Consider the following 21,512-nt stretch of genomic DNA (forward strand, 5'->3'; position numbering starts at 1 on the left):
GATTACCAGACTTAATAAAAAGGGGCATATTCGATTTCGATAATTCAACCATAGAATGTAGTTTCACGTACTTGTGTCTATTTTGTAAATCATTTATAAAACCTGCATGTATTCTCATCCCAAAAATATTAGATTTTAAAAGTGGGACTATAACTCACTTTCACAGATTTTTACTTCGTCGGGAAGTAAGACTTGGCCACTGGTTGATTCACGAACCTATAACAATATATACATATATATCAAAGTATGTTCAAAATATATTTACAACACTTTTAATATATTTTGATGTTTTAAGTTTATTAAGTCAGATGTCCTCGTTAGTAACCTACAACTAGTTGTCCACAGTTAGATGTACAGAAAAAAATCGATAAATATTATCTTGAATCAATCCACGACCCAGTGTATACGTATCTCAGTATTGATCACAACTCAAACTATATATATTTTGGAATCAACCTCAACCCTGTATAGCTAACTCCAACATTCACATATAGAGTGTCTATGGTTGTTCCGAAATATATATAGATGTGTCGACATGATAGGTCGAAACATTGTATACGTGTCTATGGTATCTCAAGATTACATAATATACAATACAAGTTGATTAAGTTATGGTTGGAATAGATTTGTTACCAATTTTCAAGTAGCTAAAATGAGAAAAATTATCCAATCTTGTTTTACCCATAACTTCTTCATTTTAAATCCGTTTTGAGTGAATCAAATTGCTATGGTTTCATATTGAACTCTATTTTATGAATCTAAACAGAAAAGGTATAGGTTTATAGTCGGAAAAATAAGTTACAAGTCGTTTTTGAAAAGGTAGTCATTTCAGTCGAAAGAACGACGTCTAGATGACCATTTTAGAAAACATACTTCCACTTTGAGTTTAACAATAATTTTTGGACATAGTTTCATGTTCATAATAAAAATCATTTTCCCAGAATAACAACTTTTAAATCAAAGTTTATCATAGTTTTTAATTAACTAACCCAAAACAGCCCGCGGTGTTACTACGACGGCGTAAATCTGATTTTACGGTGTTTTTCGTGTTTCCAGGTTTTAAATCATTAAGTTAGCATATCATATAGATATAGAACATGTGTTTAGTTGATTTTAAAAGTCAAGTTAGAAGGATTAACTTTTGTTTGCGAACAAGTTTAGAATTAACTAAACTATGTTCTAGTGATTACAAGTTTAAACCTTCGAATAAGATAGCTTTATATGTATGAATTGAATGATGTTATGAACATAATTACTACCTCAAGTTCCTTGGATAAACCTACTGGAAATGAGAAAAATAGATCTAGCTTCAAAGGATCCTTGGATGGCTTGAAAGTTCTTGAAGCAGAATCATGACACGAAAATAATTTCAAGTAAGATTTCCACTCGAAATAAGATTGTTATAGTTATAGAAATTGAATTAAAGTTTGAATATGATTATTACCTTGTATTAGAAAGATAACCTACTGTAAGTAACAAAGGTTTCTTGATCTTGGATGATTACTTGGAATGGATTTAGAAAACTTGGAAGTAAACTTGCAATCTTGGAAGTATTCTTGATTTTATGAAACTAGAACTTTTGGAATTTATGAAGAACACTTAGAACTTGAAGATAGAACTTGAGAGAGATCAATTAGATGAAGAAAATTGAAGAATGAAAGTGTTTGTAGGTGTTTTTGGTCGTTGGTGTATGGATTAAATATAAAGGATATGTAATTTTGTTTTCATGTAAATAAGTCATGAATGATTACTCATATTTTTGTAATTTTATGAGATATTTCATGCTAGTTGCCAAATGATGGTTCCCACATGTGTTAGGTGACTCACATGGGATGCTAAGAGCTGATCATTGGAGTGTATATACCAATAGTACATACATCTAAAAGCTGTGTATTGTACGAGTACGAATACGGGTGCATACGAGTAGAATTGTTGATGAAACTGAACGAGGATTTAATTGTAAGCATTTTTGTTAAGTAGAAGTATTTTGATAAGTGTCTTGAAGTCTTTCAAAAGTGTATGAATACATATTAAAACACTACATGTATATACATTTTAACTGAGTCGTTAAGTCATCGTTAGTCGTTACATGTAAATGTTGTTTTGAAACCTTTAGGTTAACGATCTTGTTGAATGTTGTTAACCCATTGTTTATTATAACAAATGAGATGTTAAATAGTTATATTATCATGATATTATGATATATAATATATCTTAGTATGATATATATACAGTTAAATGCCGTTACAACGATAATCGTTACATATATGTCTCGTTTCGAAATCATTAAGTTAGTAGTCTTATTTTTACATATGTATTTCATTGTTAATACACTTAATAATATATTTACTTATCATTTAACATAATTAACCAAGTGTATTAATATCTTAATATGATTCATATGTACCTAGTAAGACGTTGTTATAACGATAATCGTTATATATATCGTTTTTGAGTTTCTTAAATTAATAGTCTCATTTTTATGTATATAACTCATTGTTAAAATACAAAATGAGATACATACTTATAATAAAATTATTTTAACTATATATATAACCGTATATATGTCATCGTATAGTTTTTACAAGTTTTAACGTTCGTGAATCACCGGTCAACTTGGGTGGTCAATTGTCTATATGAAACCTATTTCAATTAATCAAGTCTTAACAAGTTTGATTGCTTAACATGTTGGAAACATTTAATCATGTAAATATCAATCTCAATTAATATATATAAACATGGAAAAGTTCGGGTCACTACAGTGGTAGTAGAGTTCCTTGATCATTCACTAGCTTGTCTACCATCGACCAAATTTCCTCGTCATTAACCCAATCCTTTTGCGACCTTTTACGCTTTTTCACAATCGGAGCAACAACAGCTTCTTCAACAATAGGGTGAGGTTCTTCTTTTTCTTGTTCTTCAGTATCTAGATTAACAACCTCCTCAGCCTCAGACACCCTCAGCCTTTTCACTTTCCGAGTAACATCATTTGACAGCTGTGATTTAAAGAAGTCAGTCAAGATGGTGCAAGGGCGCAAGATACACCTTGCGCCATACGCAAGGACGCAAGGTATGACCTTGCGCCACATATGTAACATAGGCGCAAGGTCGCAAGATATAACCTTGCGCCTGTTTGGCTAAACAAGCGCAAGGACGCAAGGTATGACCTTGCTCCAATTTTTTTTTACAAATTCAGCCTGTTTAGTTACAAAAATTAATAAAAAAACTGCAAGTATAAGGTAAAAAAAACTGTAATTAAAGGCTTACCTTCTCGATTGGTTTTCTGTATCCCGGTGTTGTGAAAGGGGAGCTTAGTACACGTGTTGGTCGTCGATCTCTCATTCCACGTCTAATCCATTGAGCTGATTTGTCGGTTTCATTCTCTGAGAAGGATCGACCAAGTAACTCCTCATCTTGATGTTGCTCTTGTTCTGATAATTGTTTCTCTTGTTCAGATATACGTTTCTCGTGATCATTTATTTGTTTTCTACACTCTTGCAGCTCTTTTTCTTGCCTATCCATCTGTTTCACCAAAGAATTGTATAATTCCTTTGCATCAGTAGATAAGTTTGTTTGAGAATGAGATTGAGACTGTGATTGAGATTGAGATTGAGATTGAGACTCTTCTCCACCACCATGTTCCTGATCTTGCAGTTCATCTTCAACATGTTCTTCAAATTCCTCATCAACTTCCATCCCATCAAAGTATTGGCAACTTTTTATCCACCATTGACATCCACTCTCAACATCAGTGGGATGCAGAGTACGAAAAGGTCGTTTATTCTTCGGACAATCATCCTGTACAATAGCAGCAAAAGTTAAAAACACAGGCGCAAGGACACAAGGTGAACCTTGCGCCTTCTTTTTAACGAGGCGCAAGGACGCAAGGTGAACCTTGCGCCTCGTTACTAACGACGCAAGACTACTCTTGCGTTGGCCATAAGACGTAAGATGCAGGCGCAAGGGCGCAAGGATAAATCTTGCACGTAAATAAACACGCAAGCCTTAATCTTGCGTAGCCTCAATAATACAGGCGCAAGGTCGCAAGAATGGACCTTGCGCCTTGACTACGCAAGGACGCAAGATTGATCTTGCGCCCATCACAGAACCCATCTTATCCTAAATGTTTAATCTGTATTCTTCCAGCACCAACAAAAACTTTTATATTATAAACAATACTTACCATGACGTTTAGTAGATGCAGGTAATCAGTGACTGAAAAAGACTCAGCCGATGAACGTTTCCAAAATAAGGCCCTCGGTACTCCATTTTTGTCTGTCTTGTGGGCAATACTTTTAATGGTTCGTCGATATGCCTCAAGAATCCAAATCTACAAAATTAAATAAATAAGGACGCATAATAAAATAATATATATTCAAATGTAGTAATATTATCCAAATGTACCAAACTTTTTTTTTTTTACCTTAAATGACCACATAAAACCCGCCAAAGTATAACCTTTTCCGACCTCTAACTGACTTTCCCGAACTTGAAATCCATCTTTAACTACGGGGTAAGTGGCATCCCAAATACGATTACCCCACAGGTAGTCATTCAATTTAGCAAAGTCTTCGACTAACCATAGGTATTTTTTGCTCACCACATGAATCCCTTGCTTACCCATAAATGCTCTCTCCACAATCAAAATAATGGCTAGTCGCACCACATCTTCATCACTAACCACAAAATCATCACCATTATATAAAAGCTTTTGGATATCGGTAATTGTAATGTTTGCATTATCTTTACGTTTTGGGAAACAACGTCGTCTAATCGGTGGTGTTTCTACATCATAACTTCTTGGAATGTAATGTGCCATGTCCGTGCGACGACTAAACCTAAACCCCGTGATGAGACAATATTCCCGCCTACTAAATCTAATTTTGAAATTCGGACGGAAACTAAACCATATTTCCTCATCATCAGCTGGGTACTTTTCGTCTATTCCTATCGGCCGATCACTCTTTCTTTGGAGCATTGCATGTACAAGGCCCGGATCATTGCCCGTGTAAGAAAGATCTAGCCAAGGACCAAAAAAAGTTCCCCTAAAAGTTTTTTGTTGATTTTCAGTCATTAATGCCTTTAGTTGAGGTATAACATTCAACATATTCTTCATCGTCAACTTCGCCTCAACATATCCCTGAAACAGACAGTTTTTCAGCAAAAAAGTACAGGCGCAAGGACGCAAGTAATACCTTGCGTCTGGTTTATCACACAGGCGCAAGAACGCATGACGTGCCTTGCGCCAGCTACTTCGGACAAGCGCAAGGACGCAAGACGTTCCTTGCGCCTATACCAGATTCTAGTTTTATGCCCCTTAAACAATTGTGTTCCATTTTTTATAATATGTTAGTTTCCAAAGACTGTAACTTTAACAAATCTTGCAACAGTTTAAGTGAGTTTTGCATCACCAAACTCGTTGAAGCATTACATCGAACACTTGATGTGCAACAAAACTTATAAATCAATTTCGACATAATAAATGAGTAATCGAACGAGAATAGTTAAAAGGATACACTTACCTGTTCTTGTGACATCTTGATGGAGTTTTTTGTTGGTTTTTTTCTCTTCCTTTTTCTCAATACGCCAATCGTGGTGCTGATGGTAATGGTGATGGTGGCGGAGAAGATGTACTGATGGTGGTGGTGCTGGTGATGGTGGTGGTGGTGGTGATGTAGTGGTGATTCTCAGAAGAAGGGTCGCAAGGTTAGACGGGTCGCAAGGGGGTCGCAAGTGCAAGGTTCTTCGTAATCGTCGTCGGTCGCAAAGAGGTCGCAAGATCTCAGTCTGTCGGTGTGCGTGTGTGTGTATGTGGTGTCTGTTTTCTTTATTTGACCTAATTTATTAACACTAGGACGCAAGGCGCAAGGACGCAAGTCACAAGGTCGCAAGGTCTCTTGCGACTTGAGCGGGCAGTTTGTCAAAAAAAATTTTTTTTTTTTTGGGTTCCAGCTCAGAAAGGAGTAAAAAAATGGGTAAATAAGTGATTGCCCCTAGACAATATTTGGTTCAAAACTGTTTAACTCAAATATCAAACCAGAACCAAACCAAAAAAACCCGAATCTCAAATTATACTGGCATTACCAATAGTCAATTCTAACAATTCATATACACTAGGGGAGTTAATGTAATGGACTAACGACAATTGAAATTTTATCATCATTAAACTTTAAGTATTGATTGTTAAAAGTTTGCTCTAGGTATCTATAATTTCTTATTTATCAACCGAAAAAATTATCATATGGGGACATCTATGTTAGAAGGGATATTCGCCAAAATACACTTTTTAAAAAAGTTTTCAATGAAAATACACTTTTTAAAAAAAATTGTCAATATACACCATTGGGTAGACGAAAGTGTTGGTCGACCACCATATATCTTGGTCGACCACCTCATTTTTCAAGGTGGTCGACCAAGCTTCATTGAGTCCCCGGTCGACTACCATGTAAACATGGTCGACTACCTCTCATTTTTCATGGTCGACTACCCCCACAAGAAAAAAGGCGGGCGACCAAATCCATGGTCGACTACCAAAAATTGGTATATGTGAAACTGAAAATAATAAATAATAATATACATATCCCAATACGCATGCTTCTTGGTTAGTCAACCTGCATCTTTCATATCATAATAAATAATGGAACCCACTCTATATTAGTTTAATTGGATGTGTGTGTAAGTGGTTTACCAAATAGTCATGTATGTGGAACCCACTCTATATTAGTCATATCATGTATGTGGAATTTACCCATCAAATTTGTGTGGTGGTCGACCAAGAAAGTGGTCGCCCCTTTCATTTTTTGGTCGACTACCTTGAAAAATAAGGTAGTCGACCACACTTACGACCAAATTGTAGGTCGACTTAATGGTGTAACTTGCCAATTTTTTTTTAAAAAGTATATTTTGTTAGAAAACTTTGAAAAATAGTATAATTTTGGCAATTCCCCGTGTTAGAATGTAACATAATCATAATTTGCTAATAAAAGTTTTAATAAGAGTTTGTTAATAAAAATGTTAGTGCCTTGCAATGCATATTATTTTGTGGTCAACAAAGTAAAATCAAGACTTCCGGGCCGAAACAGGTGCAAGATATTTGATACAAATTGCAAACAGTTGGATTTTTGCAATTAAACAAGCATTCAAAGTGACAAATTTAAGAACACCATTAACTACTTGATCTAAGTTCCTTCCAATCTCCATTTGTAATTGAATCATGATCACTATCCTCATCGCTACCATCTAAATCGGACCAATCTGACCAATCAGGTATCCCCTCCAATGAATCAAGAACCTTCAAGTTTGATGGGAATGCAAAACCTGTAGCTTCCAAACGGAAGAAAGCCTACAAAGAAAATACATTAAAAAGATGAATTTGTTACAGAACTAGCAAGATATACCAGTTGCGTAACAACTATACTTGGCTATTGTGACCCATACTCTCAAACTTGGGTCAAATGGGTCAAGGTTTCAGGTCAATTGGGTATTGTAAAAAATTAGGCTTGGCAATGTAAACCAAAACTTAAAAAAAGGTCCAATGAGTTTTTCTCCAACTATTGGGTCTTATACAATATATAAAAGAACGGGTCAAACGGGTATCAAATCCTAAAGTATCAATAAATAGAGACAAGTCTAATGGGTATTGTGAATGGGTCAAATGGGTCGAGCATAACAAGTTTCATCCGTCAATCATTTATGAAAGTATTAATGGTTATATTAATTATTATGTATATTAATATTTTCTTATATATATATATATATATATATATATATATATATATATATATATATATATATATATATATATATATATATATATATATATATATATATAATAACTGTAACTATATAACTATATTAATGAAAAAAACAATATAATAAATGTAAAAAAAAAAACAAATGTAAAATAATATGACCTGTTTGGACCTATTTGACCCATTTGACCATTTACCCGTTTCGATCTGTTACCCAAACCGACCCAACCTGACCCATTTGACCCATGATCCATTTCAACCCAAAAACCGTTTTGACCTGTTACCCAAACCGACCCAACCTGACCCGTTTAACAAGACGCGCACAAGAATAAAAAGTAAATTTACCTTAAAGCAATCAATCCCAATTTTGACCTCCTTTACATGTTGAAGGCTGAGTATAAGTTCTTTAAGGATCTGTTCTTGCCTGATAGTATAAATCATATCCATGGAATAATCCAAGTGAGCATTGATTAAAGAACCCACATTTAGCAACACAAGCTTCCCTAACAACAACTCATGGCAGATTGTTAGTGACAGAATATAAGGTGCATTAATTTCAATCATATCTGGAAAATTAAATTCATCTTCAACATCCAAGTATCCTCTAAATATCAAGTTCTTAACACTCTTTGAAGTAACATCGAGCCGCATATAACCAGAGCAATTTATCAACTCCAAAGTTTCCAACATAGGACTTCCGGATAATATATTTTCAATCAAATCTTCATTTAAAATCCCACGATTAATACACAAACGCTTAAGTTTTTCCCAATGAATTTGTAGCGACCCGACCAAATCGTCATTGACGGCGCCGTCTACTTAGGTCCCGTTACGTGGTCATAAGTCTTTAAAACAACGTTTGACCAAAAGATATGTCGCCTTCATTTCAAAATAAAGATTGTTCCCAAAGTTTACAAGAATTGTTCAACCAATAGTTAAGTTACAACGTTATAATACGAATGAAATCTAGGCGACACGGTTTAAAGTAAGGTCAAAAGACGCTCCATGAAATGCACATATACTCGACATCCAATGCAAGTATCAAATAATGAGCGGAAGCATGTATCATGTATCGTTCAAGGACCTGAGAAAAACATAGAAATCTGTCAACGAAAACGTTGGTGAAATCATAGGTTTAAGTAAGTAAGTACAAGTGAACCACAAGATTTGCATCAATGAAATAATAGTAATACATTCCAAAAGTTTGTTTCACGAGCACCCAATTATCAATGCTTAACGTTTCCTTCCATTGAACCCCATCACTTAGTGCTAGAACATACACTGTTTCTCGAAAATATATTTCATTCGTAAACGGTAGCGAACCGTTTGAATGAGGGTTTGTCAAACCCATATGGATCAATACAACATAAGTTCTCGCTTACACCCGGCAAGTGTAACTAATGATAATCGAATTGAGGATTTTGTTCTAAACTCGTATGTAGAATGTTTGTTTTCCTGTACTTGTGTTCACTTAGTTCAAAAGAATCGTTTATGTTTTCTCATCCCAAATATAAGTTCAAAAAGAGTAAAAGTGGGACTATGATCTCACCTTGAGTGCACGAGTAGTAAAGTACTTCAACAAGTAAACGTGTGCAAAGAACAATGCTAGTCTTGACCTAAACAATAGGTTGTATCAATAACGGTAAACACGATAGGTCAAAGATGTTCAATTAGTCCTATGGCTCGTTACGACTCGATTATTTAGCATGTGAAATCAAATTGCCAAGTTTCATGCAAGATACAAGTATATAATTAAGTTAGGAAGGTTGCATAATCATTTGGTTAAGTTTGACAAAAAGTCAAACTTTGGTCGGTCAAAGTCAACGAAAGTCAACACGTTCGGGTCGGGTTCCGAACTATTTTTCTAATCTTAGAAATCATATATGAGCATGTTGGCCAAGTTACATGTTAATCGGAGGTGCGTAGCATGCCAAACATTATTCAAAAATTGACCAAGTTGGACAGAATTCTGGCCAGGCCATTTGGCGCGCCGCGCGGGGTAGGGGCGCGCCGCGCCACCCTCTGTGCAGGTCTGATTCTGTTTTTCCAAAGTATGCACGAGCCAAAACCTTTTCCAACCCAACTCTTGACCCGCAAACACTTATAATGCCTATTATATATCGTTGGAAAGGTATTTTGACGAGGAATACAACTAAGTACATTTCATCAATCAAACTTCCACTTACAACAACCAAAAACTGTAATTAAACATTCATAATCAAAGTTTAAGTTCCAAAAACGCATTTTATGATTCGGGCAACCAATTTACATGTACGTTATGCCGTTTCGAAGGTAATCAAACACACATTGCAACAAAACACTTAACAACAATATCTCATAGCATTTGACGCATCAAAAGTTCATGTAAAGCTCATCAAACCCTAATCCAAAATCACAAATTCAACAATCTTGCATATGAAACTAATCCATGTCAACCTACATACCAATTTGAAGCTAGTGATGTTAGGACACAATTAAAACATGAACTTTCATCATTCAACAACATATGAACACCTAAAACTCAAGATTAAGCAAGCATTCTTTCAATATGAACTAGTTACATCAAAATATCAAAAACGAGCATACAAATCACATAAACAAACTAGACTCGAGCCATAGACACTAATTAACAACCTTATAACTTAAAAATCTCAAGAACACAAGAATTAGTGATTTTAGAAAGTTACCCAAAATTGATGAAATCGGTATGGAAACGAAGAGGAGATCACGAGGAGTTCAAATATGCAATTTGTTTTGATCGAATCCTCCTTGAACGAATTTAGATGATGATTGAAGGTTTGAGGGTTTGAGAGGAAAAGGTGAAGTATTATTTTGGGGGAGGTGATAGAATGAATGGAGAGGAAAGAGTTGACTAGTTGACCTAGTCATCTCTTTCTCCATTTGGCAACTTTAGTCCCTCAACTTAGGAACCGGGTACGGGAATTACCTAAACGAGATAATTCAAACGCGTATTAACGAGATGTGTTATGAACATATAACGGAACTTAAATAGTTAAACGGAAAAGTAAATGGAAAAAGGCGGGATGTTACATTACCTACACCTTAAAAGAAATTTCGTCCCGAAATTTAAGTAGGCGTAGTAGTCGTTGTTTCTTCCTCGAGATCTTGCGTTTCCGAATTCACGAATAGATGAGGATACTTCCTTTGCATTTGATCTTGTCTTTCCCAAGTAAACTCGGGTCCTCTTTTGGCATTCCAACGAACCTTGACAATCGGGATTCGGCTTTGTTTCAATGTCTTGACGGAGGTGTCCACAATTTCAACCGGTTCCTCCACAAAATGAAGTTTGTCATCAATAGTAAGTTCTTCGAGAGGGATGACGATATCGGGTTCGGCAAGACACTTTTTCAAGTTAGATACATGGAAGGTAGGATGAACGGAGTTCAATTGAGGCGGAAGATCTAAACGATAAGCAACGGTTCCAATACGCTCCAAGATTTCGAAAGGACCAATATACCGCGGATTTAGCTTCCCGCGTTTCCCAAAACGGATTACACCCTTCCAAGGTGCGACTTTTAACATTACTCGGTCCCCGACTTGGAATTCAAGATCGTTGCGTCGTTTGTCGGTATAGCTCTTTTGACGACTTCGGGCCGTCCTAAGCCTATCTCGGATTTGAACGATTTTCTCGGTGGTTTCGTGAATGAGTTCGGGTCCGGTGATTTGCACGTCGCCTACCTCGGCCCAACAAAGAGGTGAACGACATTTGCGGCCATATAGCGCTTCAAAGGGTGCGGCTTTAATACTCGCGTGATAACTATTGTTGTAAGAGAACTCGGCGAGAGGTAAGTGCTTGTCCCAAGCTTTTCCGAAATCAACCACGCAAGCTCGTAACATGTCCTCTAAGGTTTGAATTGTACGTTCGCTTTGTCCATCGGTTTGAGGATGATATGCGGTGCTCATGTCTAAACGTGTTCCCAACGCTTCTTGCAATGTACGCCAAAATCTAGAAACGAAACGGCCATCTCGGTCGGAGATAATCGATAAAGGTACACCGTGTCGGGCTACGATCTCCTTAATGTAAAGTTGTGCAAGTTTCTCCATTTTGTCCGTTTCTTTCATGGCAAGGAAGTGTGCGGATTTGGTGAGACGGTCAACAATAACCCAAATGGTATCATAACCGCCCGTCGTTTTTGGTAGTTTGGTGATAAAATCCATCGTTATCCCTTCCCACTTCCATTGCGGGATCTCGGGTTGTCGAAGTAGTCCGGACGGTCTTTGGTGTTCGGCTTTGACTTTGGAACATGTCAAACACTTGGAAACATAAGTAGCTACTTCCCTTTTGATATTCGGCCACCAATATAGCTGTTTAAGGTCGTGGTACATCTTATTGGCACCGGGGTGAATCGAGTATCGTGACTTATGGGCTTCATCTAAAATAAGGCTTCGTAGGTCCCCATAACTAGGCACCCAAATTCTTCCGGCGAAATATCGGAGTCCGGTTTCTTTAACTTCGAATCGAGAGGTGAGGACGTTCAAGTGTTCGAGAGAGATGTTTTCATCCTTAAGAGCCTCATCTTGGGCTACCCGAATTTGGCTATTAAGGTTGGTGTGAATGGTGATGTTTAAAGCTCGGACACGGAGAGGCACCACTCTTTCTTTTCGACTTAAGGCATCGGCTACTACATTTGCCTTCCCGGGATGGTAACGAAGCTCGCAATCGTAATCGTTCAAAGTTTCAATCCACCGTCGTTGTCTCATGTTTAGTTGCTTTTGATCGAAAATGTGTTGGAGACTTTTGTGGTCGGTAAAGATAGTACTCTTGGTTCCATAAAGATAGTGTCTCCACATTTTAAGTGCAAAGACAACGGCTCCGAGTTCGAGATCATGTGTCGTATAGTTTCGTTCATGAATTTTAAGTTGTCGAGAAGCATAAGCAATGACTTTCGTTCGTTGCATCAATACACACCCAAAACCATGTTTTGAGGCATCGCAATATACAACAAAGTCATCATTGCCTTCGGGAAGTGACAAGATAGGAGCGGTGGTTAGCTTCGTTTTCAAGATTTGGAATGCGGATTCATGTTCGGTCGCCCAAATGAATTTCTTTCCCTTGTGAGTCAAGGCGGTTAGAGGACGTGCAACCAAAGAGAAATTTTCGATGAATCTACGATAGTACCCGGCGAGACCCAAAAATTGACGAATGTGAGTAGGAGTAGTAGGAGTCTCCCATTTGCTAATGGCTTCGATTTTCGATGGATCGACTTTAATACCTTGGTCACTTACAACATGACCAAGAAATTGAACTTCCTTTAACCAAAATTCACACTTGGAGAATTTGGCATAGAGTTGTTCTTGTCTTAAAAGTTCAAGCACAAGTCGGAGATGTTGTTCGTGCTCTTCTTCATTTTTAGAATAGATCAATATGTCATCGATGAACACAATAACGAATTTATCGAGATACGGTTTGCACACGCGGTTCATAAGATCCATGAACACCGCCGGTGCGTTAGTGAGACCAAATGGCATGACAAGGAATTCATAACTACCATAACGAGTTCGGAAAGCGGTTTTGGAGACATCTTCCCCCTTAACCCTCAATTGATGATAACCCGAGCGGAGATCGATTTTCGAATATACACAAGACCCTTGTAGTTGATCAAAGAGGTCATCGATGCGAGGAAGAGGATATCGGTTCTTAACCGTCAATTTATTTAGTTCGCGATAATCAATGCACATTCGTAGGGATCCGTCTTTCTTTTTAACAAACAAAATCGGAGCGCCCCAAGGTGAATGGCTAGGTTGGATAAAACCACGATCAAGTAGTTCTTGGATTTGACTTTGCAATTCTTGCATTTCAGATGGAGCGAGTCTATATGGTGCACGCGCTACGGGTGCGGCTCCCGGAATAAGATCGATTTGGAATTCAACCGGTCGATGAGGCGGAAGACCCGGCAATTCATCGGGAAATACATCGGAATAGTCACTAACAATTGGCACATCATCGATGTGCTTCTCATCGGACTCGACTTTCTTAACGTGGGCAAGGATCGCAAAACAACCCTTACGAAGTAGTTTTCTAACTTTAAGGCACGAAACGAGGTTGAGTCTGGTGCAATTCTTATCGCCATAAACAATCAAAGGTTCACCATTCTCGATAGGAATTCGGATTGCGTTAAGATCACAAAGAATGTGAGATTTCGTTTTGACTAACCAATTCATACCGATTATTACATCAAAGCTTCCTAGTTCCATGGGTATCAAGTCAATTTCAAATTCCTTACCCAAAATGTTTAACGTACACCCCCGGTAATATGTGTCGGCACTTAATAGTTTTCCGTTAGCTACTTCAATGGTATAAGTGGTATCTAATGGAAGAGGTGGAGTGTTAAAAGAATGAGTCAAAGTCTTGGATACAAAGCATTTATCGGCACCCGAATCGAATAAGCAAGAGACATAAGAATTGTTGAGAAGAAACGTACCCGTGACTAGTTCAGTGTCATCCCGGGCTTCCTCGGTGTTGATGTTGAAAGCTCGGCCGCGCGTATTGGTGTTATCTTTCCTTTTCGGGCATGCATTTCTATAATGACCCGTTTGGCCACATTCGTAACAAGTGCCCGTCTTTGGTGCATTGGGCCACTTTCGAGCGACGGGAGTGGCACTTTTACAATCGTTGGCCTTATGACCAACTCCTTGGCACCGGTGGCAAATTATCTTACTACATTCGCCAAAGTGATGTTTGTTGCATTTGTTGCAAAGAGGTAGGTTCCCGGCATAACCTTTCTTGCCGTCGGAGGTGTAAGGCTTCTTAGCAAAGTTGTTGTTGCTTGATTGGGAGGGTTCCCACTTTCTTTTGTTGCCGCTCGATTTATCCTCGGCTTTAGGTGCCAGAACTACGATTTCGTCAACAGTTTCGATTAGTTGGCGAGCCATGTTCATAGCGGCTTGATGAGTAGTGGGTTTGGATGACATCACCCCTTGTTTGATGCTTTTTGGAAGACCGAGCATGTAGAGCTCAATCCTTTGAGATTCGGGGTTAACAAGATTAGGACACATCAAGGATAGTTCGGCGAAGCGTTGATTATAAGCTTTAAGGTCGTTTCCGACCGCTTTCAAAGCTCTTAGTTCTTCCTCAAGCTTTCGGGTTTCTTCGCGCGGAAAATATTCAACAATCATCTTTTCCTTTAGGTCGGCCCAAGAGAGGGCATGAGCTTCATCGGTACCCACCGATTGAACATAGGTGTTCCACCATGTTAGAGCAATTCCGGAGAAAGTGTGAGTGGAGTATTTGACCTTGTCTTGGTCCCGACAACCGCTTATGCTAAAGACGGCTTCCGTTTGCTCAAACCATCGGGTGAGCACGACCGGTCCCCCGGTTCCATCAAAAGTGTGAGGTTTGCACCCCATGAAAGCTTTATAGGAGCATCCCTCGTTTGAGTTTCCGGCTCCATTGTTGTTGTTGTTGTTGTTGTTGTTGTTGTGGTTGTTATTATTATTGTTGTTGGATGAGTGACCGGCCATGGCCGCATCTACGGCGGTAGCTATCATCCGTTCGAGAGCTTGTTCGGGAGTTTCATTGCGGCGTACACGACGAGGAGCCATTGTTCCTTCAAGACACAAGAATATCATTGATTAGTATTCTCAATAATACTAACCGTGATATAGAATAAAGATAAAGAGAAGTTTTTTTTTTTTTTTTTTTTTTTTTTTTTTTTTTTTTTTTTTTCACTCGCCTTAAATTCTTTATGTCATAATGTCGGAACGTTCATACGAGTCACCGTAATATAATCCCGGAAATTATATTACCCTAATTCATATGTGCATTCGACATCATTTCATATAGTCAAGGTGGCGTGTCAATCAAATTAAACAACGTGAGATTAAGATGAACTAAGAGTAGATATGAGTAGAAACGTTCGAGTATAAATGCACAAGTAGTCAAGTAATTCCTACTTCAAGTCTATATGCCGGTTGTAGTCTAGACTCACCAATGTACCCTATGACTCGGGGTTGACACTAATGAACTCTAAATCCCTACAACCAACGCTCTGATACCATCTGTAGCGACCCGACCAAATCGTCATTGACGGCGCCGTCTACTTAGGTCCCGTTACGTGGTCATAAGTCTTTAAAACAACGTTTGACCAAAAGATATGTCGCCTTCATTTCAAAATAAAGATTGTTCCCAAAGTTTACAAGAATTGTTCAACCAATAGTTAAGTTACAACGTTATAATACGAATGAAATCTAGGCGACACGGTTTAAAGTAAGGTCAAAAGACGCTCCATGAAATGCACATATACTCGACATCCAATGCAAGTATCAAATAATGAGCGGAAGCATGTATCATGTATCGTTCAAGGACCTGAGAAAAACATAGAAATCTGTCAACGAAAACGTTGGTGAAATCATAGGTTTAAGTAAGTAAGTACAAGTGAACCACAAGATTTGCATCAATGAAATAATAGTAATACATTCCAAAAGTTTGTTTCACGAGCACCCAATTATCAATGCTTAACGTTTCCTTCCATTGAACCCCATCACTTAGTGCTAGAACATACACTGTTTCTCGAAAATATATTTCATTCGTAAACGGTAGCGAACCGTTTGAATGAGGGTTTGTCAAACCCATATGGATCCATACAACATAAGTTCTCGCTTACACCCGGCAAGTGTAACTAATGATAATCGAATTGAGGATTTTGTTCTAAACTCGTATGTAGAATGTTTGTTTTCCTGTACTTGTGTTCACTTAGTTCAAAAGAATCGTTTATGTTTTCTCATCCCAAATATAAGTTCAAAAAGAGTAAAAGTGGGACTATGATCTCACCTTGAGTGCACGAGTAGTAAAGTACTTCAACAAGTAAACGTGTGCAAAGAACAATGCTAGTCTTGACCTAAACAATAGGTTGTATCAATAACGGTAAACACGATAGGTCAAAGATGTTCAATTAGTCCTATGGCTCGTTACGACTCGATTATTTAGCATGTGAAATCAAATTGCCAAGTTTCATGCAAGATACAAGTATATAATTAAGTTAGGAAGGTTGCATAATCATTTGGTTAAGTTTGACAAAAAGTCAAACTTTGGTCGGTCAAAGTCAACGAAAGTCAACACGTTCGGGTCGGGTTCCGAACTATTTTTCTAATCTTAGAAATCATATATGAGCATGTTGGCCAAGTTACATGTTAATCGGAGGTGCGTAGCATGCCAAACATTATTCAAAAATTGACCAAGTTGGACAGAATTCTGGCCAGGCCATTTGGCGCGCCGCGCGGGGTAGGGGCGCGCCGCGCCACCCTCTGTGCAGGTCTGATTCTGTTTTTCCAAAGTATGCACGAGCCAAAACCTTTTCCAACCCAACTCTTGACCCGCAAACACTTATAATGCCTATTATATATCGTTGGAAAGGTATTTTGACGAGGAATACAACTAAGTACATTTCATCAATCAAACTTCCACTTACAACAACCAAAAACTGTAATTAAACATTCATAATCAAAGTTTAAGTTCCAAAAACGCATTTTATGATTCGGGCAACCAATTTACATGTACGTTATGCCGTTTCGAAGGTAATCAAACACACATTGCAACAAAACACTTAACAACAATATCTCATAGCATTTGACGCATCAAAAGTTCATGTAAAGCTCATCAAACCCTAATCCAAAATCACAAATTCAACAATCTTGCATATGAAACTAATCCATGTCAACCTACATACCAATTTGAAGCTAGTGATGTTAGGACACAATTAAAACATGAACTTTCATCATTCAACAACATATGAACACCTAAAACTCAAGATTAAGCAAGCATTCTTTCAATATGAACTAGTTACATCAAAATATCAAAAACGAGCATACAAATCACATAAACAAACTAGACTCGAGCCATAGACACTAATTAACAACCTTATAACTTAAAAATCTCAAGAACACAAGAATTAGTGATTTTAGAAAGTTACCCAAAATTGATGAAATCGGTATGGAAACGAAGAGGAGATCACGAGGAGTTCAAATATGCAATTTGTTTTGATCGAATCCTCCTTGAACGAATTTAGATGATGATTGAAGGTTTGAGGGTTTGAGAGGAAAAGGTGAAGTATTATTTTGGGGGAGGTGATAGAATGAATGGAGAGGAAAGAGTTGACTAGTTGACCTAGTCATCTCTTTCTCCATTTGGCAACTTTAGTCCCTCAACTTAGGAACCGGGTACGGGAATTACCTAAACGAGATAATTCAAACGCGTATTAACGAGATGTGTTATGAACATATAACGGAACTTAAATAGTTAAACGGAAAAGTAAATGGAAAAAGGCGGGATGTTACAGAATTGCACCCGTGGGAGTAAATATACATCCCTGTAAAGTCATTTTTGTAATACAAGAATTGGTGTAAAAAAACTCATCTAACACAAACTCAGCTTCCAAGCCCCTATTAAATAAATCCAAATAAAGTTCTTCAACATTCAAAGTAATAACATGATGGATCCAATCCTTGACTCGTGATTCAAACTGAATATCATAACCACGACAGCAATGCAGTTCGAATTTATTAAGCTTCAAATGGCGACATTGAGCTAGGGTTTGGTCAACAGACATAAAAAAATCAGAGGTCGAAAAATCATCTCCATAGCCACGTTTAAAAATAAGAGTAGGAATGTAAGTCCAAATATGTCTCCATCGTTTAGATAGTGTACTTGTTCTAATGGCATATTTTGTCTTTGGTAAACGGGACAGAATTTCGATAAGTAAGCCATCTGGTAATGCACTAATTCTATCTTTAACTTTTGTTTCATCTTCGAGTAATTTTACAGTTATTCGACCATCAAGTGAGCTCGCGGATCTTACCCTCGTGTGAAAACACTGCAACAGAACGCACATCAGTCATACATACATGTAAAGTACCAATAATGCTACAGAAAACTTATACACCGTTAAATGAATCATAACTTCCAATCTTCTTCTTCTTCTATAGTGTTTAATGAATCACCATAACTACCATGCCAAATTAAGGAATTAGCTTCGTCCTCTGAATCCAAAACCTTCAAGTTTGATGGAAAACTGAAACCTCTAGCTTCCAAACGGGAGAAAACCTGCAAAAAATAAAATAAGAATATAAACAGTGGCGGAACTTGAACCTTGAACCCAGATACAGATGGGGCGGGTGTAAAAATTTAATAAATTTTTCATTGTCAGCAGGGGTAAACACTAATAAAAACCTTATTTTTTGGTATAAAAAATATTAGTGTAGAATTTTTTTTCAGTTAAATCCATGTGGGGCGGATAACCCCTTTAGGTAATACTATGTCCCGCCCCTGAACACAAAGGAACAAAAATGAGATTAAAATCTTACCTTATTACATGAAAAAATAGTAATCTTACCTTATTACATAAAATCCCAATATTGAGCTTCTTGGCATGAAGAAGGCATATAGTTAGTCCAAACATATCTTCATCACTCGTCTCAGAATTCTCACATTTAATGAAATTTAAGTTACCTTCGATTAAAGAGGACACGTTCAACAACAAAATATTCCACACTAATAAACTTCCACCAATCGTTAGTGACGAAATATATGGAGCATTGATTTTAACAATGTCTGGATATTCATCAGCTTCCGGATCACCGTATCCAGTAATCACCAAATTCTTAACACTCTTCGAAGTAATATCGAGCAACGTATAACCATTGCAGTATCCTAACTCAAAAGTTTCTAATACAGGACATCCAGATAATATATTTTCAATCATATCTTCATCTAATTCCGTATGCGAAAGAGACAATCTTGTAAGTTTGTTCCAGCTAATGGCACCGGTTGGATTAAATACACAACCGAACAAATTTAGACGAGTAAAACATGAATTGATGAAAAAAAAGTCCTCTAGCACATACTCAGTATTATTAAAAATTATATCAAGGTCTTTGACTTCACAATTAACAGCGTACCGAATCCAATTGTTGACATGTGGTTGAAGTAGATCACTGTAGTTGCCGGTAATATGGAATTTAGCGAGGTTTGATCGGCGACATTGAATTAGGGTTTCGGCGACATACTCAAACCCGGGAAAAGCGGAAGGCCAAATTGAAGAGATGGGATTGTGGTATTTGATATTAAAATAGTCGGTCCAAAGATGTAGCCACCGTTTGGAGAGAGTAAGTGTTTTAATGGCGCATTGAGTTTGGGTGTATGGTAAATGCATCAGAATTTCAAGAATAATACTGTCCCATAACGCACTTAATCTATCTTCTTCTTCTTCTTTGACCTCCATCATTATTTCAAATTACAGGTGGTAAATTTTGGATATCATCGAGAGCACGTACTGCATAATAGAAGTAATTTCATATAATAAGTACAAAAAATAATGTTATACATGAGACCCGACCAAATTACACCAATAACTGCAACAAATCAAAGGAGAACTTCAGATAAAAACTAGCTGCCAAACTCGAACAACTGCATTATAAAGACTGTACAAGTAGTTCAAGTAACAAGTACAACAACAACAACAACAACAACAACAACACCCAATCCCACGAATATAGGGTATGGGGGAGGTGGAGTGTAGACAATCATTCCTCGAACCCTAGACTAGAAGGAAGTCACTACACCACCCGCGGGTATAGAACCCGCGACTAGATAAGATCGTCCCTCTCTCTACTCGAGAGCCAAGAGATTGCTTCCTAAAGGACCTCCGGCCAGGAATGCTCATCAAAACGAAATAGTGCGGGCATACGTACTTGTAAGAGTTATGTGCGTCTAAGAAGATGCAACCATACAAAGTAGCCATAAAAGAAAACATATATAGCAGTAATGCACAACAGTATGACAGATATCATGGATAATATAATGCGCAGAAATATGTAATTTCAAGTAGACATACAAACAATCAAAATACACAGCCACACATCCACACACACACACTCACCCCCCACCCACACACACACATATACATATATGAATATAAATATCTATATATACTCCCACAAAATTGTCACGGTCTCAAAAGGAAATAAATGGTTGAACAAGTCAAGCAAATATTATAAGTGTATGTTAACAAAGTAAAAAATCACCAGCAAAATTACACAATTAATGGATAAAGAAACAGAGCATTACAGAAGCTGAAATACAAGTGAATTTAGTGCTAAATTGTTAGCTATAATGATTAATATCCTAATACACCATCAACAGTACAACTGGTATTGAAATAAAATTAAGGGTCCAACTCAATTAATGTGTTTTAAAGAACCGAAATATCAATTAATCATTTAATCATCAGTCAGTTATCTATTATGAAAGTAAACAGAGATTATGATGAATTATATACTGTAGTTTGTAATCCACGAAATGTTCATTGCAGAGGTGTAGAAAGACTCACCGTAAACGAAAGAGAGGAAGCCGAAGCGAATGCTGTGAAATGGTTTCTTTATCGCAGGAAACTAATTAGGGTTTTAAACATAAAAACTTAGTCTCTCTCTATGAATTTTCTCTCTCTCTGTGCGATATCTAGCATCAAACTTTAATCGATTTCTTCTTTTGTATCTTCAATACCACTTGACACTAATAACCTATCAATTGGCATTAAGGGATCTGCTTTCACGTAACGTAAGCTGATTTACAGATCTTTAATTTCTATTTCACGCTTTCAATTTCACAATTTTGCTTCAATTTTACGTAATTTATCTGATACCACCTATCAATTCCGATCCTTACTTTCATACCAAGTTGAATCTAACGATGTAATCAACCTAGTTACTACTTGCTAGTGCTACTAGAAGCCTTGATTCTCCATATTT

The 21,512-nt window shown here is 37.3% G+C and overlaps 2 protein-coding genes across 2 annotated transcripts; both read right to left on the bottom strand.

The window, feature by feature from the left end:
* Positions 1 to 7,007: 7,007 nt before the first annotated feature.
* Positions 7,008 to 8,523, bottom strand: LOC139872635 (uncharacterized). Its single transcript, XM_071860548.1, has 2 exons — positions 8,097 to 8,523; positions 7,008 to 7,342 (listed from the first exon to the last, which is right to left on the bottom strand). Exons 1-2 carry the CDS (start codon positions 8,439 to 8,441, stop codon positions 7,166 to 7,168), a joined length of 522 nt encoding a protein of 173 aa, XP_071716649.1. The 5' UTR covers positions 8,442 to 8,523; the 3' UTR covers positions 7,008 to 7,165.
* Positions 8,524 to 18,040: 9,517 nt separating this feature from the next.
* Positions 18,041 to 21,135, bottom strand: LOC139870904 (F-box protein At5g03100-like). The gene is made up of 4 exons (XM_071858666.1): positions 21,095 to 21,135; positions 19,100 to 20,038; positions 18,666 to 18,810; positions 18,041 to 18,579 (listed from the first exon to the last, which is right to left on the bottom strand). The coding sequence occupies exons 2-4, from the start codon at positions 19,988 to 19,990 to the stop codon at positions 18,041 to 18,043; spliced, it is 1,575 nt and encodes a 524-aa protein (XP_071714767.1). The 5' UTR covers positions 19,991 to 20,038; positions 21,095 to 21,135.
* Between the last annotated feature and the right edge of the window lie 377 nt (positions 21,136 to 21,512).

Source organism: Rutidosis leptorrhynchoides, chromosome 10 (assembly GCF_046630445.1).
Source record: "Rutidosis leptorrhynchoides isolate AG116_Rl617_1_P2 chromosome 10, CSIRO_AGI_Rlap_v1, whole genome shotgun sequence".
Taxonomy (NCBI): Eukaryota; Viridiplantae; Streptophyta; class Magnoliopsida; order Asterales; family Asteraceae; genus Rutidosis; species Rutidosis leptorrhynchoides.